Raw genomic sequence first — 25765 nt, forward strand, 5'->3', positions numbered from 1 at the left:
CGGAAGAGTGGTGGATCCAAAACAGTGGCCGCTTTAAGGGACTGTCTCCACTGGCAAGGAGATACCTCTGCTCCCCACCTTCCTCTGTCCCAAGTGAGAGGGTTTTCAGTACTGTTGGGAACATTTATGAGGACAGACAGAGCTCTCTTTCTGAAGAAAATGTGGAGAAGCTGTGCTTTCTGCACTATAACCTGCCACTGCTGAATTGGCAGTATTGAGGACTGAGGAGAACCTGTTTCTATTTATGTGTGAAATTGATCATATAACGTGTTCTATGTTCTAATTTATAAAACATGCAAGTTTTCCTTTATATTACAATGATTGATTTTGTGGTTATTTATGATAATTCATGTTAGTAAAGTTCAAATGTAAAAATCCTGCCTTCAGTGCATATCTTGGTCTCTTTGAGAGCAAAATTTGAGGAATCCATGCTAGAAAATGGCTGTTTTGCAAACTAACAAAATATGTAAATCTCGGCAGATATATCGGTTATCGGATAATGTTGCTCCCCAATTATCGTTATCGGTCGGGCTCTACCTAATAGTGCTACTAATAAATCATAGATAACAGATACAGTACATATTCAGTTCAGTAGCTACATAAATAAAACCCAGTCACACACATTTGAATTAGGTCGACTTCTTAATGTCCTACAATGATTCAAAACCTGCCTTTTATTAACCACTTAGGTTAACCATGGCAGTTGTAGTCTTTTCAACTCTTTAATCTCACCCCTTTTTATCCAGAACTGTGGCTACATGCCTGTAAGCAGACTTCCTACAGAAAACTACCTTGCCCAGAATGCATCACTGTTAGCATGATGGCAACACTACAAGGCAACGCTGGAAATATGTTGTCGAGCAACAGACCAAGAACGAGAAAGGCTGGGTATACATCATCTGAGAGCCATGGATAAGCAGAATGTATAGATGCAGTGATCGACTGGCCAGGGACCGGAATCAGACGATTTTCCACATGCTCTGCCCGGACCTGTGACTGGCCAGTCAGTCTCACGTCTTTCCGATTCCGAGCCGGTCTGTTTTGTTGCCAGCGGCACAGGCAATAACGTCACAGCCACGCTCACGCTCACAGCCGCATGTAAACATGTCGTTGGCGTGGAAGTTCTTCACTGTGAGTGAAGACACACAGTTTGCACATTTGTAATAATTGTAAGGCTAAAGTAAACCATGGGGGAACCACCACGAAAACGTTCGGAACAACAAACCTAATTAGACACTAATTACTGTATGAACGGGCATGTTCAGCTGGGTGATAGTGTTTCACACTATCACCCAGCTGAACATGCCCGTTTGAAGAAGCTTAAAAAGGGAAAGGGGCTAAAGCTAGACAGAGCTCAGAGCCAGCCACAAGTCAGCAGCCTCTCCTATCTTTCCTTGGTATGAGCAGCGAAAAGACCAAAGCAATTAGGAGGAAAATTATAGAATTCATGGCCCTGGATGACCATCCATTCTCCATAGTTGAGGACAGAGGCTTCAGCAATCTGATACATTTCCTCAGCCCAAAATACACAATACCGAGTAGGCGGTACTTTTCCGACGTCACGTTGCCAGAGTTTAATCTTGTGTCATGTCACACACGCAGCCCGTTACAAGCCGATCCTGAAGCAGCAATCAGTTTTACTGATATTTGGGCATCTATGCTTAGGTTTGTGAAGAAAAACTTGCCATTAATGCTCAAGTAATAGCATTTTGCCTATACATATAATGGAAAATTACATATTTGTTATATAAAGCAACTCATTTTCAATTAATTGTTATTTCTACCGCTTTCCAGTCACAGAGCACTTTATTTTGAGAGTTGTTTAAGTGAGAGAAGATCCTGTAACTTAGTGCAGTTTGAGGGAAATTGTGATGTTTAATAATTTTTAATTATGAAAATAAAATTTTGCATTGAAGAAAAGTAGATTTTTGTTTGTATATGCCGTCAATTATAGTTCTTCGAAAGAAAATTGGAATTGGCAAAAATCGGTATTGGCAGGTCAGACACACACAAAAAAAACAAAAAAAACAATCGGAAATCGGAATTGGCCAAGAAAATTGAAATCGGTGCATCTCTAGCAGAATCCACAGCTACAGATGCCTCCCTCTCATATATACATGGAAAGGACTCTGGCCTTCATTAAACCAGATGTTATTCAGAAAGCAGACCTTCTTCTAAGAGCCGGCTTTACGATTTTGCAGAAAAAGTTACACCTCAGCCCTGAACAATGTAGTGACTTTAATGCAGACCAATAGATCAAACTGTTCTTCGCAAGTTTTATTGCCTTTATGAGTTCTGGTCAAGATCACTGCCTTGGTCCTTGCCCGAGATCAAGCCATTGCTCGGAAAATTGTATTTTGACCTGCAAATCACACTAAAGAAACACAACCAGAGAGTTTAAGAGCCATCTATGGCAGAGGTTCCAAAACTAGGGAGGCGTGAGTCACCTGTGGTGGGGCGCGAGTAAAAAGCTGAACTGGAAAGTGTCCCTCTAGGAAAATTCATTAAACTAGTTAGTTTACTTCATATGCCTCTAGAGGGTGGCATAACTTTAAAGCACAAGTAGTAGGGCTCAGTGAGTCTTATTTGAACTTGTCAAAATACTCCAGTGCACATTTTCTAAATAGCTAGCTACCCTGTTGTCAGTCTCCGACACAGGTTAGTTAAATATCTCCCCACAGCAGTAGTCATGCGTCAAGCTAAACATGGTGAAAAAATAGCGAGTCAGCTCAAACAAATCCCGCTGTCTGACAAAATCGTTACTCAGTGAATAGATATGGCAAAATACACAAAGTCAGCTTATCGAGCGTATCAAAAATTCGATTTACAACTAATGAGTCGACTGATATTGCACATGCAGCTCAACTATTCGTATTTGTCAGATACTGCGATGAGCGGAAACTACATGAAGATATAGGGCCTATGTTATGCTGCACTACGCTTGAAAGGACATGCACGGCACAGGATATATTCAAGTTGATGGTAAGATGCAGGAGGAGGCGCTGTGTTGGGAGAACTGTGTGGGCGTGTGCATAGATGGGGCTGGTGCTATGATCATACAAATAAGGGTCTGAAGGTAAAAGTACAAATGACTGCAACACATGTGCGATTCACTCATTGGGTTATACACAGGGAGGCTCTTGCTTCCAAGGCCCTTGATAATGAGCTCAGCAGCCAAAATGTTTGGGAACCTCAGATCCATGGGACATCTGAACTAAGGAACACATTACATGGCAGTGAAAGCTTTCTGCAGCAGAGAGAGAAATACAGTTCATGTTCCCCAAATCAATTCTTGAGGCAATCCCATTGGGAAGTGCAGCCAAGGATTACCTTAGCACAGGGGGTTTTCAAACTGGTCCTGGAGTACCCCCTGCCCTGCTGGTTTTTGTTCCAAACTAGGTCTTAATTACTTAATTGAATGGTATATTGCTTTGTTAGAGCAATTAAGGATTCAATTAAACAAGCACAGAAAGCCTGTCTACATATAACATTATATGGATCGTCTTAAATTGTACAGCAGCAATACAACAATGTTAAATTAGTTTATTGCAGGCACATTATACATTTCCAAAGATTATGTTTAAGCAGTATACGCATGGCTAACACATTGGAAATATGTACCGATGGCTTAGACAATTATTTGTTTTTAAAATGCATTGACACAACAGATATGGTTTGTAAAAATCGGCATCTGTTCCCATAAAAACTGACCTATGTACACATTTGGAGGACAGCACCCTGTAGTAACGCTCTCAGCAGTTCACATTGTATAGTTTATTTTGGTACTTTTATCAATTAAATACATTTAAAGTTTCAAATGATTTGAAATACAAAAAAAAAGTAGGTAACTGTGTGAGAGAAAATTCCAAAGCCACTTTCATGTGGCTTATGAACCGAGACACGTTAAGCAATTGTACTCGTAGCCCTTTCATCAATGTTTGACCAGATTTTGATATTGCAGATGTCAGAAAAAAAAAACACCACAGCTGATGTGAATGGTAATGGGAAGTTATATCAAATATAAAGCTTGGGTATGAACTGCCGATATGTTTGAAAATTAAACCAGATTTTGCGAGGTCCTGTGAAGTGCCTGCGCTTTCGTACAGGACTGGCAGGTGTGGGTCTTGTCATAAGAAAAGTTAGGATCCAATGGTTAGTAGAGTAAAGCACGTTAAGCTATTCCCACATTCATCGCATTTAACATTAGGCACAATTCACCTTGCTTACAATAGGGATTAACACGTGGTTACGTTTAAATACAGTAAACCACCTTAAGCCCTTTCCACATTAAGCCATATTCACATATATGCAGCGCTTAACGTCATACTCGTATTGTTAATGTTACTTAAATGTGTCCATACTTTATTGATGGCATTAGGAAGTTTCCAAGTGGAAACATAGTTAGAAAAGTAATGGTCATGTGTGAAGCACATTAAGCTTTATTCAGCGTTAGGCCTTTTAGACTCTCCCGTAAATATCACGGCACTACAGCACGATTCTCTTTATTTTCTAAGTACAAATAATGTTGTAATGAATGTCGTCTGTGTTGATACAGACTCGACGTGCTGCTGCTTTGGTCTGAATGAGAAACCACGCCCATTCATTTGAATATCCCACATGGAAATGTGCCATTATGAATAACAATTACAAAAAAAATACTATTTAATTATATATTGACTCATTTATATATTTGTCTCATTTATTTATTTCATAGGCATATTTATTTATTTCATATTGACTCAAACGGCATTCCATACCAATGGGGTGTAAGCAGATGGTAACTGAATATCATAAGACCAACATACTAACTTAGTTTTTACCTACAGAGCCCCCAGAGAAGAAACTTTACACCTGTATTATGTGCTACTCATTACATATACACAATATGAAGAATAAAAGCAGCTATGAAAACACCAAACTGGGCATCAGCAAGCATATCTGCCCACAACAGCACAGACTAGTGTACAGTGTGCATAGGCCTCTCCTGATTAATGCTACGGTCAGTTAGCCCACAATAAAACAAACAAAAAAAAAATTAACAAATGAAAATTGAGATGAAAAACGTTTTTTTTTATCAAATAAATAGAACTGTCCTGGCAGCAGCTTTCAAAGACATATCCCGCATTATACAGTCCGACCTCCTTTCTTTTCAGACGTGACTCGTTGGTCTCTCAACAGTATCACAGAAAGTTGAACCAGCAAACGCCAACAAAGCAAAGGGCTCTTGTTTTGAAGTATATATTGAATTTAATCTCAAACCGTGGCCGGCGTCTTCTCCGGGCTGGAACTTGAACGCGTCCTCAGTCGCCGGCGCGCTTTGCAACATGCATCCGCACACAGGAAGACACAAATATATATCTTCTTCACGACCAATCAAGAAAATCTGTCATTAAAGCATAGTCACCAGGATCTAAATCCCTTTATCTTAGACTTAATGCTTCGACTATTAAATAAATGACGAAAACGGACTGAAACAAACTCCCGCCTCTCTTCTAATGCGGCGCCTGTTGATGACATCATCACTATGCTGGCTAAAGCAGAGCCCATTTACAGCAGACTAAAGTGATTGGCTGATTAGAATTCAGATTGACATGTAAGCCCGCCCTTTACTTGCAAATTGTGGGTTGCTGATGGACGCATCATGTTTAATTGCAACACTATGCTTTTTATATTGTTGTGGATCTGTTGTGCACCGTTCAATACCGTGTAAATCGTGTTGTAATCCTAACCTGATACTACAACACCTATATTCACGGCTTGCTAGCTCCATCAATTACGTGAAAAAACACTCGGGTAAGATCAGTACAAAAATGAAATAAAGTATTAACTTCCTTTGCCTGTGCATGAAGGGTCGAGAGTGCAATAAACGAAGATGTAAACACGAGAGGGAGGGGCATTTCATCTGTGACTAAAGCATATTGTGAGTAAGGACAAAACACACATAAGAAGATGTCAGGGGTATGTATGCCAAATTGCATGTGATTTGGATGTATAGTGTATGTTCCTAAGAAGTTTATCAAGAGAATGTCCGAGGAATGTCATTGGAACTTTAACAGCGATTGTCAGTTTCGTATATTCCAAGTGGGACTTCAAAATGTTATAACTTTGTAAGGAATGCACATATTTTAACAGATTAGATATTAGAAAGCAAACATCCATAATACGATATCACTGCGAATTGATATGTTGTGTCCATGGTTGTACTAGCAGCAAAAATCGAATTATTATTAACGCTTGTTCATTCGTACCACTAAACAAAGATGGCGGCGATGGGCGCTGTGCAATGACGTTACTACATGCCTGGAGTGACGCAACAATACTTCCTGTATGACCTCACTCTGCATACTGTTTCCAAGCAACCAGCTCGTTTCCCAGGAAATGCTGGAAATACAGACTAGAAGAGTCAGAAGGGATGCGAACTCGTCATCTGAGAGACATGGATAAAGAGAATCCACGTCTACAGATGCCTCCCCCTCGGATATACGTGGAAAGGACTCTGGCCTTGATTAAACCAGATGTCCATCACCAAGCAGACGAAATTGAGGACCTGATTCTACGAGCCGGCTTCACTGTCCTGCAGAAAAGAAAGTTACACCTCAGCCCTGAACAATGCATGGACTTCTATGCAGACCAATATGGCAAACCGGGTTTCCCCAGCTTAATTGCCTTCATGAGTTCCGACCAGATCACTGCCTTGGACCTTGCCCGAGATCAGGCCTTTGCTCACTTGAACAGTCTCATTGGACCTGCAAACAGCACGGAAGCGAAGGAAACGCACCCGGAGAGCCTAAGAGCCATCTACGGGACATCTGACCTGAGGAATGCAGTGCACGGCAGTGAGAGCTTTTCTGCAGCACAGAGGGAAATACGGTTCATGTTCCCCGGAACCATTCTTGAGCCGATCCCATCGGGTAGTGCAGCCATGGACTACCTGGGCAGAGCTGTGAACCCCACCCTGCTGAAAGGGCTGACCGAGCTCTGCAAAACAAAGCCAGCAGATCCAATCACCTGGCTAGCTGACTGGCTGACAGACAATAACCCCAATCAGCCTAGAGTGCAACATCCCAGCAATGAGTAAAGGATGAGTTATATATCGCCAGCGGGGTGTAATCAGATGGTAAGCAAAAGAAAAGATGACGTCACTGACTAATGAGTTTTAAGTCATTTAAGTGCACCTATATTTGCGTGTTGATGTGATACAGTGAACGCTGCACTTCAGGTTATAGAGGGGAAACCCCCTGTATTAATACTTAATGCAACCGTGCTTTTTGAGTTTAGTTACACATATTACCTGAAGTACTCATTTATTCAAATGTCCCATGTTATTCAGTTAAGCTGAGTACATATTAAAGTAGACATACTGCAAAACACCAAGTACTAGATCTTTGTGAATACCCCAGGTCCTTCAGTAAAGCAGTGTATGTGACTATATTGCCCCAATTACATGTCCAGTATGAGGAGCCTGGTCATTCATGTTGTGCTGAAGATAAATAAGCTGTCTATGAAATACTAATGTTATTTTTACTTATTTTATTCAGGTATAGAATGAAGCGGAAGCGCGAAGCTGAAAATACAGTAAGTAGTTAACAATATCTCTCTCTATAGGCCTATATGTACATAATACATGTAATGTTAGTATGTTATGAAATAATGCTGACAAATCAATTAAGCAAGTCAGCCAAGGGAATTCTTACCTCAGGAGGCTGCAGGTATTCAGATAATTGCTCCAAAAGTTTAAAAAGGACTGAATTTACCACACCACCTACTTCACTGATCGGAATGAAATACTTCCAGGTGTTTATAAATTGGTGATACAGGGTGACCTCTGGATAGGGGCTCTCCAGAACCAGGGCTGGACACCCCTGATCTAAATGATGTGGTGTTTAAATCTGAAGCAAGTAGCAGTAAATTAATCAAGACTTACTCCTGTGTGCCATATCAAAATCACTATGCAGGTACGCACAGCTTGTAATGTATATGCAGCGGCACCACTTGGACTGTTTGGTAATTAAAAGAATAGCCTCTCGTTATTGAGAAAATAACCCCATGCCTTGCGCGCAGGCGTGCTTGTGTATGTGCTGCTGTCATCAGACACACAGAGCTGAACCCACGCCTTCCCAGGACAAGCTACGCCCACACAGGATTCAAAGCGCTGGCATTGGTCATTGGCGTAACTGTCTATCATTTCCTATGCAGCCAATCATTTTCAGGAAGTTCTTTTCAATCATTTTTTTAAGTGGCCAATCACCTGCAGAAGACACTTGTTAGACATTTTATGCAGCAAATCACTCAGATGCTCTGACCCAGTCGTCTAGCCATCACAATGTGGCCCTTGTTAAAGTCGCTCAGATCCTTACGCTTGCTCATTTTTCCTGCTTCTAACACATCAACTTTGAGGACAAAATGTTTACTTGCTGCCTAATATGTCCCACCCACTGACAGGTGCCATGATAACGAGATTATCAGTGTTATTCACTTCACCTGTCAGTGGTCATAATGTTATGGCTGATCGGTGTATATGAACGCATAAATTAAAATAGACATTTCTAACCCATATCGGGAAATAAAAAAGCAGAAATTGTGGCAAAGGCTTATGGTCACTGTTGTCTGTATTAAACTAAATGAACCTTGAACGAAAAAAGTTTTTGAATCCCGCCTTACTTTTATAAATGAAGAAGGCAATTTGCTGCATAAAATGTCTAACAAGTGTCTTCTGCAGGTGATTGGCCACTTAAAAAAATGATTGAAAAGAACTTCCTGAAAATGATTGGCTGCATAGGAAATGATAGACAGTTACGCCAATGACCAATGCCAGCGCTTCGAATCCTGTGTGGGCGTAGCTTGTCCTGGGAAGGCGTGGGTTCAGCTCTATATAGTGGGACGACGTGCTATAGAGTGAGATGGAGGCAGGCTATATAGTGAGATGACACGCTGCAGTGTGAGACGCACACACGCTACATAGTGAGACGACACGCTGTAGCGTGAGACGCACACACGCTACATAGTGAGACGACACTCTGTATAGTGAGACGACATGCTGTATAGTGAGATGACACGCTGTAGTGTGAGACGCAGACACGCTATATAGTGAGATGACACGCTGTAGTGTGAGACGCAGACACGCTATATAGTGAGATGACACGCTGCAGTGTGAGACGCAGACACGCTATATAGTGAGATGACACGCTGCAGTGTGAGACGCAGACACGCTATATAGTGAGACGAAACGCTGCAGTGTGAGACGCAGACACGCTATATAGTGAGACGACACGCTGCAGTGTGAGACGCACACACGCTATATAGTGAGACGAAACGCTGCAGTGTGAGACGCACGCACGCTATATAGTGAGACGACACGCTGCAGTGTGAGACGCACGCACGCTATATAGTGAGACGACACGCTGCAGTGTGAGACGCACGCACGCTATATAGTGAGACGACACGCTGCAGTGTGAGACGCACGCACTCTGTATAGTGAGACGACACGCTGTATAGTGAGACGACACGCTGTATAGTGAGACGACACGCTGCAGTGTGAGACGCACACACGCTATATAGTGAGATGACACGCTGCAGTGTGAGACGCACACACGCTATATAGTGAGATGACACGCTGCAGTGTGAGACGCACACACGCTATATAGTGAGACGACACGCTGCAGTGTGAGACGCACACACGCTATATAGTGAGATGACACGCTGCAGTGTGAGACGCAGACACGCTATATAGTGAGACGACACGCTGCAGTGTGAGACGCACACACGCTATATAGTGAGACGACACGCTGCAGTGTGAGACGCACACACGCTATATAGTGAGACGACACGCTGCAGTGTGAGACGCACGCACTCTGTATAGTGAGACGACACGCTGTATAGTGAGATGACACGCTGTATAGTGAGACGACACGCTGCAGTGTGAGACGCACACACGCTATATAGTGAGACGACACGCTGCAGTGTGAGACGCACACACGCTATATAGTGAGACGACACGCTGCAGTGTGAGACGCACACACGCTATATAGTGAGACGACACGCTGTAGCGTGAGACGCACGCACACGCTATAGTGTGAGACACACACGTTGTAACATGAGATGCACATGCGACCAACAGATATGGTACACTGACGCACATGCTGTATTGTGACAAACGCCATTTTTAAGTTGAGGTGTAGCCAGGGCGGAGTTTAATTTCTTTAAAAATCCATTGTCAGGCAGTATGTTCCACTAGAATTAGCTATTTGGAAAGAGAACATGTTTCCTGCAACAGGTTTAATGTATTTAATTTAATGTAATTTTATTTAATGTAATAAGGTGAGCATTATTTCATTTATTATACCAAACATACATATATATCATGTGTATATAGAGAGAGATATTGAAGAATACTTACTGTATTTTCAGCTTTGCGCTTCAATCTGTACCTGAATAAAATAAGTAACAGTAATATTAGTATTTCATAGTCAGTTTATTTATCTTCAGCACAACTTGAATGACCAGGCTCCTCATACTGGATGTGTAATTGGGGCAATATAGTCACATACACTGCTTTACTGAAGGACCTGGGGTATTCACAAAGATCTAGTACTTATAAAGAATAAGTACACAGATACACAGGGAAAACATTAGGTGTCATTAGGTATATATTACTAAACATTAATTTTAATAACTGCATACCTTATCTTTTTAGGTTCTTAATAGTATGATTTCTATTTGAAAGAAGATTAAACATGATTGGCTGATGTAGAATTCTGATTGAAATTCAATACAGCACAATTCACCTATGGATTATTTAGGTATAACATCACTTTTCCATAGCTCTCCATGGTTGTTATAATGGTTTATCATACCGCAATGCATTGCCACAATTTTCACTGTTCCTTACAACACAGTTCTGTAGTTTTAACATAGCATAGCCTAATACATTGAATGTTTCATGTTTATTTTGTACCAACATAGTACATTTTAATGTTGGTAATGGAGTTACACAAACTTTCTCTCCAGACATCACAATAAAACACATAATACATTATATATAAATAATTTATGAGGTGGTTTCTACACACACAAATGTCCCTTTATTTGTTCAACAAAATCATTCAGAAATGTGCCTAGTGGATTGCTGTAGAGAGGATTAACCTTTTTCCCCCAGTTTGATTTATATTGTTTCGTATACATATTGAAGACATTGATTTATACGCAGGACAAAATAACATTATATATGATTATATCTACTGAAGAGTAACACAAAATCAATTTTTCACTTGTAAAGCATGAATAGTTTATGACAAAGAAATGTGCAATCATACATATGTATGGGTAGAAACCCTTCGAAATGTGGCCAGAGCTGTCGTATTTACACAAAGACTGAATTTACCTTATAGTATGATCCTGTCGAGACCATTACATCGATATCAGAAGGACTTTGTCTTATGTGTTATGCAAATACTTTTGTTAGGATGATGAGACAAGATAAACTCTATCTCTGTACCATCCATCTGATATGTAAGATTAGTATTTTCCTGATATATGTATGTAGTACATTGTTTGTGTATACAGCAGAATAAAAAATCTTGTAACACATCATGCATTATTCTCTTTTTTTATTTATTTGGGGTTTAAAGTCATTAATAGCCAGATGGGACATTAACAGAGGATCTTGACTTTTTAACTGACCTTCAGCTCAGGACATTTAGCTACAGCCTCAGGCATTATCCATCAATAATGCCCTGTTGCATAGCCTTTAATATTTCAATTACTCAATGAGTCACCTGAAAGAACTCCATAATCAGATATTAGGAACTTAATTTATGTGTTTGTTTTCTTTTAATGTAAAATGTAGAGAGGCTTGTTGAATATGATTCATTTGTTGTCACGGATCACTCCATAACCAATTAGAAAATAATTCACAACATCTGTAAAATAGAAAATAATAATCGAGTCAACTGCAGATGAGCAGTTTGCATCTATGAGTATTGTGAGGCGCACTGGGGCTTTGACATTGAACGGGTGTCAACTGTTTCTTGATCAATACTGGAAATCAATTGAACATCTTTTGCAACAAGCCCAAACAGAGATGAGATTAAGACTTTACAGCTGTTCTAAACTGGCCTGATTGTTTTCAAGGCACACCTTCAAACCAAATTTTATTTTAATGAGTTTTTAAATGGACTCATTCTTAACATGAATTTATTCATATTAATTGGGAAAATATTCACCAGGCCTTGTGTAAAAAAATATACAATATGTACTCACTGTTCACAATATGTGCTCGTGTGTCTAACTTCTCCTTTGATGATGAATGCAATCTGAATTTGTATGACATTGCAATGTAGTAAACACAGACACTCACACGCTTTAAAACCCCAAACATAGGAAAACATAATCTACTTAACTAAAAATCAGTGGTCAAAATTCTGTATGATCTGTTATTTACTAATTTAGTTGTTTGTGTTTTTCTGGGGATTATATAGTTATAAAAATATATCTTGTAATGCAAGATTTTTTATTTATTTTATTCAATATTTTCAATTTTTAAACGTTAATATCAATTGTACAGGTAACTGAGCAAGCCAAGGATATTTATTTTCCTGGCTTTGCTTTCATGCAGTACATCCAGGTTGTGTTTGTGTTCATGCAAAATAGTTGGCTTTTGTTTTGATTTTGAAGTGTGTGTGTCTGTGTGTGCATGCATGTGTGGCGCAGAACTCTTTCAGAACTTTTTCACAGTGAAAGTGCAGTACCACAATATGTCAAGTCTTCCACATCTGATTAAATTGTAAGATGTATCATAAATAATTGGGCACAACAAAGCTTTTGATTTAAATTAGTTTGAAACCACTGACCTAAACTGGTTTCTTGTCAAACTGACATCTGGAGAGAGAAAGTTGTGTTAAGATATGTTCACTGCAATTTGTGCACTTAAGGCTAAAATAAATATAATTTAATATGAATCTTAGACTTTTTGATAATACCTCACTCATATAAACCCTAAGTAGGGAGTTATTATTTCTGAAACATGTCACCATCAGTTTGGGGCAAGTGACCAGTATCCTGACAATGACAGTTGCCCTGGATAAGGGCGTCTGCCAAGAAATAAAAATAATAATAATAATAATAATAATAATAATAATAATAATAATAATAATAATAATAATAATGCTGAGGCTGCAGATTATATATATATTTTTAAATGCTTTGATTGCTTTTTTTTTTTTTTTTTTTTAAGATAGGTTACAGTATCAAATTGGCAACATAACAGCCAGCAATAATACTGTGATCCTAGAATGAGAGACGTTTTCGGTCACAAGGGACCCTTATTTATTAAATAAGGTTGAAGGTGCTTTTTCACACAATCGCTTTGATATTTTACATGGGATACTCCATGAACCCTTATAGTACCGGGAGGGTCTGAGGGTCAGTCTCTCAATCATCTTCAGGATTTCACTAATAACAGCTAAATTGATTATGAAAATGTCTACATCAGTAGTGGGCAACCTAAATGAATCAGTTGGCCGCAAGTCAGACTGTCAAATAACCAGCTGGGCCGCAAGACCACTTTTACCACAATCACAAAGCACATATGGTATATTTCAATTTAAAAAGGGCAATATCATGTTCTTATATTATATTTTTATCTAAAGTTGCTTTATAGAAATGCAAAATTCCCTTTGTTAGGTTTCCCTCTATCTTTCTACTTCAATCAGTTCTTCCCAGTTTCAATCAGTCATTATAGGTGTGATTGTTGCTTTTGAATTTGAGTCCACAGAAAACAACACAAATAGTTTATCTTGTATGCAGTTGTTGTCTGCAGGATCTTGAGGAATTGACTGGCTTCTGTGCAACTGTAATGATGGGTATTTTTCCTTAACTCATGACAGACTTCAACAGCTTGTTCATTGTGTATAAAAAACTGAAACCTACAACAAGTTTGGTAAATGTTTTATGACTGGTATTTGGCAAATCTAAAGTTAGCTTATTTTAATTGTATTACTTAACAAGAACATTGCTAGCACCCTAACTTTTATCACGTTGCGTCACTGAATCTGATTTAAGAATCATTTAGACAAATTAGATTCTCTTAGTGAGGTTTAATGGGCTGAAGTGCCAGCTCCCATATTGCACGTATTTATTTTGTGGTGCCTTTTTGTCAGACAGCTCTAAGTCGACAAACCCTCGTAAGTTGTCAAATGCAGGAGATGGAAATCATATTTTAGTATGGCTCTTGATGGATCTTGATAAAATTAAATCTGACTTCCTTCCTGTAGTGGATCATTTATGTTTTCTTTCTCATTGATTAGGTGTCTTCTTCCTTCGTTGGTGCCAAGATGGACATAATTATGCATTCTAGACATGATAGCTGGCAAGCCTACTAGATGAGGCAGCACTGCATCCATTATAATAGTTTTCAATACTTTGCCAAGTGTTAATCATAGAATCGTTAATGCAATCTGGAGATCTGCACATGTCTCAGTGTGTAAAAATGTGTGTGACTGTGCCCACAGTGGAAAGTGGAATTAGAACAAACACTTGATGATTTATGTAATAAAAACTACTACTACTACTACAGAACACATAGAAATTAACTGAATAAATCATGTTGCATAAATCTGTATTATACAGAAACAAACCAAAGAGTGAAATAGAAAGAAACATAGCTCTTGTAGCTAAAACTAATGCTAAGAGCATTTTTCAATATTACAACAGCAAGAGGTCAATAAAGGAGGAAGTGAAACAGAAAAAGGGCAAAAATGGAAGTAACTTGGAAAATGAACAAGATGTCTAAATGAGTATTTTACAGAGGTTTTTACAAAAGAAAAAACATAACATGCCACAGGTTAACAATCAGTCCAGTCAAACCCTAAGAGAGATCAGGATAAATAAGGAGGAGGTACTAAAGGGAGTAGCAGAATTAAAAACAAACGAATCACCTGGGCCAGATGGGATATTTCCAACAGTACTTAAAAAAATGAGGGAAATTATTTATAGGCCGCTAACTCAAATATTCCAAATGACACTTAGAACAGGGGATGTGCCCACTGACTGGAAGATGGAAAATGTCAAACCAATCCACAAGAAAGGGGACAAAGCTGAGCCAGGAAATTACAGACCAATCAGTCTCACCTGCATCACCTGTAAAATGTTGGAAAAAATGATTAGACAGAAAATAGAGGAGCATCTTAATGAAAACCATATTCTTGGAGATAGTCAACATGGGTTTAAATGAGGCAGATCGTGTCTTACTAATCTATTAGAATTGTTTGAACATGGAACTGCAGCTGTAGATCACGTGAAAGCATATCATATGATATACTTAGATTTCCAAAAAGCTTTTGTTAAGGTTCCACACCAAAGACTGATCCTCAGATTGAAAGCTGTAGGCATTCAGGGTAATGTAAGTAGATGGATTATGAACTGGTTGATGTCTAGGAAACAGAGGGTGTCGATTAGAGGAGTCGCTTCTAACTGGAGTGAGGTTGTTAGTGGAGTTCCACAGGGATCAGTACTAGGGCCTTTGCTTTTTCTAATCTATATTAATGATCTGGACTCAAATTTGCAGATGATACTAAAATAGGTGGCTCAGAAGATACAATCTCAGCAGCACAGGCTATTCAAAGGGATTTAGATAATATTCAGTTGTGGGCCGACACCTGGCAGATGAAATTCAATGTGGACAAGTGCAAGGTAATACATGCAGGTAACAAAAATGTCCACTATAATTACACTATGGGAGGGATAGAACTAGATGAACTAATGCATGAGAAAGACCTAGGAGTCTATGTGGACTCCTCACTTTCTCCATTCAAACAATGTGGGGAAGCAATAAAAAAGGCAAACACAATGTTAGGGTATATTGTCAAAAGTGTAGAATTGAGAACAAGGGCAGTGATGTTCAGACTGTACAATGCACTAGTTAGAGCTCATCTGGATACTGTGGACAGTTCTGGGCTCCACACTTCAAGAAAGATATCGCTGCTCTAGAGGCAGTTCAGAGGAGAGCAACCAGACTTATTCCAGGTCTGAAGGGAAAGTCCTACTGAGAGACTGAGGAACTGAACCTTTTCACCCTGGAACAGAGGAGACTACATGGGGACTTGATTCAAGTCTTCAAAATCATGAAAGGCATCGACCACATCAAACCAGAGGAGCTTTTCCAGATCAGCAGGGACACACGCACCCGGGGACACTAATGGAAATTGGGCTTCAAAGCATTCAAGACAGAAAACAAGAGACGCTTCTTCACACAGAGAGGCGTCACAATCTGAACAAACTCCCCAGCGATGTGGTTGAACCTGAAAGTTTGGGAACATTCAAAAATAGACTGGGTAGGATCCTTGGATCACTTAGTTATTAATGGACACCAAACGAGCACGATGGGCTGAATGGCCTCCTCTCATTTATAAACTTTCTTATGTTCTTATATGTTCTTAAAACCTTCCTTAAGGGTCAACTGCCCACCTACAGTATTGAACACACATGAATACATATTTAACATGAAAAATAAGCTTACATTACATTACATTATTTCCTGCAAAAGTAAAATACAAATTGCTCTGCTTAATCATCCTTTAAACTGTAAGATTAATAAAACGTTAAGTTGTATGTATTGAATTGAAACTGTCACAAGATTCTTATACAAGGAGCTTTTTGAACTGAAAAATTGCAAGGGGTAAAACATACTTTCCATAGACTGCGATGCATCATTGTAAGTATCACAACAACTGGCTGAATTTGTGAGTCAATAAAATATAAACCTGCATCCTTCTGATACCTTGAGCTAGAATAAAACAGATGTTTAGGGCTACACTCACCGTGTGCTGTATAAAACAGTAAGGCATTAGAGTGAATCTTGCAACAACATCAGCTTTACAGCCTTTCTTTTAAAGAAATTAAGTTTAATGTTTTCCCTTACATATAATGATTTCCTTCTGCTAGGCAATAAAAGGCATATAACTGTGGAGATATAGAATGAAATCCCACTACCTCATATCACCCTGCCAAAAACACTGACTAGTAATAAGCCCTCTAGGTGAACTTCAAAAACACTTCCATGTTTCTGTTTTTGACAGAACCTACAGCATGCACCCTTGCACTGAACAAACTGCAGTAAGGAAATCAACAACAAAAACTGCAACCCCCCCCCCCCCCCCCCAAGTTCAGTAGGTCAGCTCTCCAGGGGCCCATTTCCTTGCTTTCTTAATATTTTTCACACAATTGCCATCAACTTAAGCCTTCTGTTCCTGTGTGGAGATACAAGCACACTAATATAGTCTCCCATCACTGTGTCAGTTGCTGATAATTTGGACGTCGTCTTATTCCAGGACACAATATTTATGTGGTTATGTGGTAAATATTAGCTGCAATATCTTAAACAGAATTGACCCTCACTGCTGATTTAAAGATTTAAAGATGTGTCTGCTAAAAACAAATCTTAATGTGGGTCCTGCATTGTGAGAAAATGTAGTCAGTATAAGGGTCATGTCTGATAGCCATATGTAAGAATGAATTTCTGTAGCTTTTTGTGTTTCTCAGCTTCGGGAGAATTGATTTCCAGGACAATTTCACAGCCTTATATAACGACCATCAAAAATGTTGCTGTGGAATTAAAGGGAGAAGAACAAAGAGCTTGCCTGCTCAAAATCTGATTTATCAAATGTTCTGCCCCGTCAGAGATAAAAGCTGGAACATGAAAACTAGTATCCATGTGGTCAGCAGCTGAGACGCCGGGAAAAAATGTGCTTGAAGGGTTCAAAGAAAACACACTCGCACCCACACACAGGCAACATAAAGGCAAGCAAAAACTATGGCAAATAAGGACTGGGTACCGTAAGCAACATTTTAAAATCTAATTGTTATATCCTAAGTAAAGAGAATTACAGCAATTGAACAATATGAAATACCAATACTGTGTCAAGGCAGCTAGGCTTAATTTTCCTCAGGGCTGCAGTTCTGTGTCCCAGGGGATGTCTGGGTGGAAGATGGCTAATTGACAAGCTTGAGAATACGTTTCCATGCTGTGCTCTCATTGGTTGGTCAAACAGTCTGACTCCTGGGGGACCTTACAACCTTCTTGAAAGCTACATCAGTTCTTGCGAGTCTTGTCTATTTTCAGTTTAGTTTGTGTTTTCCCTTTCTTTAAATATTAGTTGTTTGAGCACTCTGCTTTCTCCTTTTTGCTGTGCTTCATTGTTCGTCTTTTGAACGGTTGTTTTCTGGTTGTTTGTTTAAATAAAGTTATTTTGTTAATTCCTAAAATGCACATCTTAGTGCCTCTATCTACATCCACACACATATTATTTAGAAATGGGCTGAACAAAGTTATTATTCTTTATCCGTAATAATTAATTTTTGAAAAGTGGCAGTTGAGTACAAACAACCCCCCGTCCTCGCTGACACTCTTCTGAAGAGGTTTCGGCTCTTAGTGGTGAAGCAGCTTATTGATATTCACAACGAGGAAAACTGCCTTTGAAGAGCTAAAGGTTCAAATATGCAATACAGCCCATCGAAGTGCATTGCTTTGACTCTGTTGACTTTATCTGAGAAAAAGAGGGAGCGTGTGGACATTGATGGGTGAAGCTGCACCTGTATTCTTGTGAGCAGCTTTTCAGACGGGTAAAAGTGCTATGAAACACTTTATCCACTGCTTTACACGAGGAAACATATATATATTGATACTGTTACACAGTGCAGGGTGTATTCAGGGATGAGAGAGAGAGTTCAAGTGTCATTTACTTTGTTTAGCTTTTGTCTTTATTCTAATTGACATATTAACTGTCTCCTTCTATTCTTAGTTTGGGGTACTTCAATATCCACAGAATTTGATGCTGGACTCCCCTTGACAATCAGGGAGCATACAAATCAGCTGATTAGCTCTTCACACTGCAGTACAGGTCAGAAAGAGTGGCGCTTCATTATCAGACACCAGGCAGCGTCCAGCAAATACCCTGCAATCCAGCAGGGGCTCACTGAGTCTCAGGATTCACTATTAGGTGACAAATCAAGCGTCCCCAAGTCCCCAAGTAACTGGCAGCATCAGAAAATGTAGCATAGCCACTGGGAACTCTGGGCCACAGCTGGCACACTGAATTATTAGAGATCTGAACTCTGGGCTCTGAATTTCACCAGATGACTGACTTGAGGGCTCTCTTAATCTGCATGTATTGTCATGTTAGTGTTATAACATCACTTTTAGTTCTATACCATGCTATACCACCTCCTCTCTATTCTCCAGAGTGGTTGTTTCTTGTTCAGTGGTGTGTGACCACTCTACCTTTTTTCCCATCCACTCAACTGCGTAGAGACAGGACTCCATACTCTTGGACTTCTAAAATCCAAAATGTTAAAGCACCATGTAAATGCACGTAATTCTGCAAATCCACATACACGTTTGTGTAGTTTTCTGTGCCTAAGAGACTGCATGTTGCAGTCAGTTGCAGTCAATGGTCTCCGTACAGTTTTCTTTTACTCAAATGCATATCCATGAGATTTACTAATACAAGCCCAAACACAATGCACATTTGCATGGTTTTACTTCTTACATGACAATGACAGTATGTGAATAAAGATCACCCACCTCAGTAATCTTTTTCCAATTCTGTTTGAGGAAGTGAAGGACTATACAGATATTTCTAGATGATGTTGAACATTATGCAGTATCTACTCTTTAGCTGCCCCGCTGCGATTGGCATGCTGCCTAGAAGTCCTTTACATTAATTAGATCTGGCAGAACAAATACTTTCATTGCTTATTCAAGCACACTTTCTGAACTTTTTTGTTTATTTTTTTCAGCGATGTAGCATTAGCCCTCACAAGTCTTTCTGCCACTAGGTTAATGGAGTGCCGACACCAGGAAGTAATATGACAAGACACAATCTTACATGAATAACAACAACAACAACAACAACAATAACAAATGACTATTGGTGGGGCTCAAAAAGGGCTAGTCATTTTACACTTTTATTTATTGAAGTGGCTGACATATTTAATGACATATTCAGTGGTCGATCGCAGCTACAATGATACTTGTGGTGATAATTTTGTTTAGGGAGGAGGTGGGTGACATACATAAGGAGTGTTTTTATCAAGGTGGATGTATTAAGGAGAAAAGACAGTGTTAGTGGTTGTTATAAATTCAAAATGTTGCTCTCCGAAGCCTCTGATGATTTTAAGGGGACTCTATGTGCCAGTTCACTGGTTCCATGACTCACACACTTCAGATAGAGGACTCGGTGAACAAGGCTGCACCCCCTGAAGGCATGTGAAATGTTTTCAGTGGTGAAGAATGTCAACACAGATATAACTTTCCCTGGTGCCAGTCGAACTCCTCTCCAAATTCCTCTCCATCTCCCCACACAGTTTGGCTCAGGTGTTCACATTCACGCCATCCTTCGGCATCTTCGCTGACTTGAAGCAATCTGGGTTCAAACTTCACTGCAGTCGAACTGGTATTCATTTCCAACTCAAGAGTTATTGATTTTGTTCACAAGCACCAGTATGAGACTTTGTGGACAAATACAGACGTGTACATGAGTATCAGTGTAATCTGAGGCGAGCACAAAAATAAAATTAATTCGAATGTGAACTATTTTATTTTCCAGCAGAAGTCCATTGGAGAAAATGCATATGTAGGTTAAACAAAATATTTTGCTGCAATTTTCCATTTCCATCAGCATGTGCTGCCATGCATCCCCAAGGCAGGGTTAAATTCACACATTCACCCACCTACCAACTGCAAGTTACAAACCCAGAACGTGATGGCAAGATTTCCTGGTATAGTCAAGAAGTCAAGAACTTTAAGTTCAGGGTTTGCAATTCTGGGTTTTGTTCTGGGCTCAAATCCAGAATATATTGATAGAAAACTAATATAGTATCAATAACCTGATATTAACTGATGTTTACTCATCATTAAGTTTATGTTAAGACACAGTCCATTGTTTTCTTATATAAAACATTTTTATTAAGGTATTAATAGCTTGGTTATTATACATGTATGCAATTTTTTACACCTTAATTTAGAGTAGAACCAATTATTAATTTCAATGAGTGTGTGAACAATAATTATTTAATATTTGTACAGGAAATTACAGTTGTACAGTACAGGCAGATGTGAAAAAATGCTGTAAAGTAAGAATGCTTTCAAAAATAGACATGTTAATAGATTATATTTATCAATTAACTAAATGCAAAGTGAGTGAACAGAAGAAAAATCTACATCAAATCCATATTTGGTGTGACAACCCTTTGCCTTCAAAACAGCATCAGTTCTTCTAGGTACACTTGCACACAGTTTTTGAAGGAACTCGGCAGGTAGGTTGGCCCAAACATCTTAGAGAACTAACCACAGCTCGTCTGTGGATTTAGGCAGCCTCAGTTGCTTCTCTCTCTTCATGTAATCCCAGACAGACTCGATGATGTTGAGATCAGGGCTCTTTGGGGGGCATACCATCACTTCCAGGACTCCTTGTTCTTCTTTATGCTGAAGATAGTTCTTAATGACTTTCGCTGTATGTCTGGGGTTGTTGTCATGCTGCAGAATAAATGTGGGGCCAATCAGATGCCTCCCTGATGGTATTGCATGATGGATAAGTATCTGCCTGTACTTCTCAGCATTGAAGAGACCATTAATTAAGACCAAATCCCCAACTCCATTTGCAGAAATGCAGCCCCAAACTTGCAAGGAACCTCCACCATGCTTCACTGTTGCCTGCAGACACTCATTCGTGTACCGCTCTCCAGCCCTTCGGTGAACAAACTGCCTTCTGCAACAGCCAAATATATCAAATTTTGATCCAAATCAGTCCAGAGCACCTGCTGCCATTTTTCTGCACCCCAGTTCCTGTGTTTTCATGCATAGTTGAGTCGCTTGGCCTTGTTTCCATGTCGGAGGTATGGCTTTTTGGCCGCAAGTCTTCCATGAAGGCCACTTCTGACCAGATTTCTCCGGATAGTAGATGGGTGTACCAGGGTCCCATTGTTTTCTGCCAATTCTGAGCTGATGGCACTGCTGGACATCTTCCGATTGTGAAGGGAAGTAAGCATGATGTGTCTTTCATCTGCTGCAGTAAGTTTCCTTGGCCGACCACTGCGTCTACGGTCCTCAACGTTGCCTGTTTCTTTGAGCTTCTGGAAACCCCTGTCTGCCTTGAAATGTCTGCCTGGGAGAGACCTTGCTGATGCAGTATAACTACCTTGTGTCTTGTTGCTGTGCTCAGTCTTGCCATGGTGTTTGACTTTTGACAGTAAACTTCAGCAGCCTCACCTTGTTAGCTGAGTTTGGCTGTTCCTCACCCAGTTTTATTCCTCCTACAGAGCTGTTTCTGTTTCAGTTAATGATTGTGTTTCAACCTACATATTGAATTGATGATCATTAGCACCTGTTTGGTATAATTGTTTAATCAGACACCTGACTGTATGCCTACAAAATCCCTGAATTTGTGCAAGTGTACCTAGAAGAATTGATGCTGTTTTGAAGGCAAAGGGTTGTCACACCAAATATGGATTTGATTTAGATTTTTCTTCTGTTCACTCACTTTGCATTTAGTTAATTGATAAATATAATCTATTAACAAGTCTATTTTTGAAAGCATTCTTACTTTACAGCATGTTTTCACACCTGCCTAAAACTTTTGCACAGTACTGTATACACCGATCAGCCATAACATTATGACCACCTGCCTAATATTGTGTAGGTGCAAAACAGCCCTGACCCGTCGTGGCATGGACTCCACTAGACCTCTGAAGGTGTGCTGTGGTATCAGGCACCAAGACATTATCCTTTAAGCAGCAGATCCCTTAAATCCTGTAAGTTGCGAGGTGGGGACTCCATGGATTAGACTTGTTTGGGAATTTGGAGGCCAAGTCAACACCTTGAACACGTGATTCATCAGACCAGGCCACCTTCTTCCATTGCTCCATGGTCCAGTTCTGATGCTCACGTGCCCATTGTAGGCGCTTTCGGCAGTGGACAGGGGTCAGCATGGGCGCCCTGACTGGTCTGCAGCTACGCAGCCCCATATGCAACAAACTGCGATGCACTGTGTGTTCTGACACCTTTCTATCAGAACCAGCATTCACTTTTTCAGCAATTTGAGCTACAGTAGCTCATCTGTTGGATCGGACCACACGGGCCAGCCTTCGCTCCCCACGTGCATCAATGAGCCTTGGCCGCCCATGACTCTGTCGCCGATTCACCGCTTTTCCTTCCTTGGAGCACTTTTGATAGGTAGTGACCACTGCAGACCGGGAACATCCCACAAGAGCTGCAGTTTTGGAGATGCTCTGACCCAGTCATCTAGCCATCACAATTTGGCCCTTGTCAAAGTCGCTCAGATCCTTACGCTTGCCCATTTTTCCTGCTTCTAACACATATATCCCACCCACTGACAGGTGCCATGATAACGAGATTATCAGTGTTATTCACTTCACCTGTCAGTGGTCATAATGTTATGGCTGATCGTTGTATATCACAACTCCCATTTACATTGTCAACAATGGTGCTTTTGCATGGCTGATAATACAAATATAAAACTCCATAAACTGTTTAGATACCATAGCTTCAGCAGAAGATTACAAACAGAATGTCCAGAAGCTTGAAATAAAACACCATGGTTACTTCAGAAAGCACATATATATATAATATATAGCATTGACTCTACAACACTTCCTCTACAATATATGAAATGTATATTTTAAAATTGAAAGTCAACAGGCCTAGGACGAGCTGCTGTTTTCAAACGAAGCCTTGTTTATTGACTCATTAAGGCTGTCTGTAGACAGCCTCATTCCTGCTGTAATAATAATGATCATCATTTTCTTGCGAGTGAAATGGAGATTACTTGCAGAGATCTGTAACTTCAGAGGTCTTCTCAGAATAAATTCCCTCTGATGTTTTTTTTCCATTCCAGACTGACACACTTTCTTTTAATTCAATAGTTAAATACTAAAAAAAAACAAAAAAACTTTGCCTCATTAAGAAGGCTTTCTTTGTGACTATGGGAATACATTTTGTATTCAGTGCTTTTCCTTGTTTTGATTGTGCTTTTCTGTTTCAAGAACCAAAACAGCCACTTCAGCTGGGTATTAGCCTATTTATTTCTTACATATTTTCATCCATAAACACATTAATACTTCACTTTGTACAGTCACCTATGGTGCCAGAATAGCTTGTATGAGATATCCTGCCAGTGTATATTCCTGTAAAAAAATATTATTAGCTCATAAAATGTCAATAACCACAAAAATGAACAACATGCACACACACATACATATATTTACTGTATATAAATCAAATTAGATATTCCCACACATAAATCACCTATGAGACTATGGTTTCTGGATAGATTATACATAGACAAACTTCCTGTGTCAGCTTTATTTTGAGGCTCCCCTTCAAACGTCCCCCTGAGGTTTGGGTAGAATACACATGCAATCAGCATTTTGTGGGTTTTACATAAAACTTAAACTAAGCCCAAATCTAAGGGTTCCCCTTCCTTCGAATTTTCTAGCACAGGTATCTTATTAGGATACATCATCCGAACCACAAATACAATGTATAAATGTAATGTAAAACAGGAAGTCCTAATAAATAACAATAACAGCAACATCATTAGTGGGCACTGCTTTTAGTTTCTTAGTTTTTTTAATATGCTATATGAGCTGTACTGTAAATGATGTTGAAAGTAGGTCATATTATGAGGAGCAGTGATGTGAATGCTGTAGCAAGTGTACATTTGGCTGTAGGCATGGTGTTGAATTGGGTCATCTGAAGGGGTCTACTAACTCTCACTAGCACAAGAATCAGAAAAGAAAACGGATTTGTGTAACAGATACACAAACTACTGGCAAAGTTCACTCGCCATTAGCACAAAACCTAAGTGTTTCAGGCCTTCATTTGACATCTTAACAATCATTTCAGCTTCGGAAGGTTGGGTCCCAGTTAAATGTAGTAGTCTTGGGTTAGTTCCTGGAGGATAACTATGATGTTTGACTCATATGGCCTCCTATGGAGAAAGCTTGCAAATTAAAAACTGTGTATTGTTTGTTTTTTGGGGGGTGGGGAGTAAATAAGTATATGGTAAAATGGAGAATATCATTACCTTTGCAGTTGTGCTATTCAGTTTGGCCATATATTGCTGGATTATATCCTAAACATTGTCAGAGAGCATTCTCTTTATTAGCAGATAGGCCTGGCATCCTGAAAGAAAACATGAAAGAAACAAAGAAAGAAAGAAACAAAGAAAAAGAGAAGGTGATAATTAAAGATCATGGCAGGGAGCATCCATTTTACAATGTTCATTAGAGAATCAATAGGTGGATGATTGAATGCTTCACTCTGGTTTGTACTCCAGAGAGTCACCATCCATCATTTTAAAGTCCTGGAACTGTAGTGACTGTCCAAAGATTTACCCCGAAGACCAGAGGTTAGATGTGCCGACTGCTGAGTGAAGGGGATGAATTGCTTTTTTCACTTAAGTACCAGCATCTTACATCAGCAAGGAAAGGAATCTATTTGCACCGCAAAGTGTTACATGGCACACACCCCAGGACGCACCCATCCTAAAATAAACACATTCATAAATAAACAGTTATATGTTTAAAGTGAAACATGAATGAATGCTGTAAGTGGATCCATTCGCTTTTGAAGATTGTACAACAGTAGTCATTTCTTGTCACAGTGAAATCGATACCTTTCTCACTAGCTTTTAATTAGTAATTAAAATTAAATTCTTCAGGTTCTGGAAGAAAGTCAATTGGCGTAAAAATA

General features: G+C 39.6%; 1 protein-coding gene across 1 annotated transcript; it reads left to right on the plus strand.

The window, feature by feature from the left end:
* The first annotated feature begins 6374 nt into the window (after positions 1 to 6374).
* On the plus strand, positions 6375 to 8129 carry LOC136750928 (nucleoside diphosphate kinase homolog 5-like). Its single transcript, XM_066706099.1, has 2 exons — positions 6375 to 7117; positions 7539 to 8129. Exon 1 carries the CDS (start codon positions 6413 to 6415, stop codon positions 7076 to 7078), a length of 666 nt encoding a protein of 221 aa, XP_066562196.1. The 5' UTR covers positions 6375 to 6412; the 3' UTR covers positions 7079 to 7117; positions 7539 to 8129.
* Positions 8130 to 25765: the final 17636 nt, after the last annotated feature.

This window comes from Amia ocellicauda, chromosome 6 (assembly GCF_036373705.1).
Source record: "Amia ocellicauda isolate fAmiCal2 chromosome 6, fAmiCal2.hap1, whole genome shotgun sequence".
Classification (NCBI taxonomy): domain Eukaryota; kingdom Metazoa; phylum Chordata; class Actinopteri; order Amiiformes; family Amiidae; genus Amia; species Amia ocellicauda.

Bases quoted from the DNA above. Each gene is read 5' to 3' on its own strand.
- LOC136750928 (XM_066706099.1), top strand. From the start codon at position 6,413: ATGCGAACTCGTCATCTGAGAGACATGGATAAAGAGAATCCACGTCTA.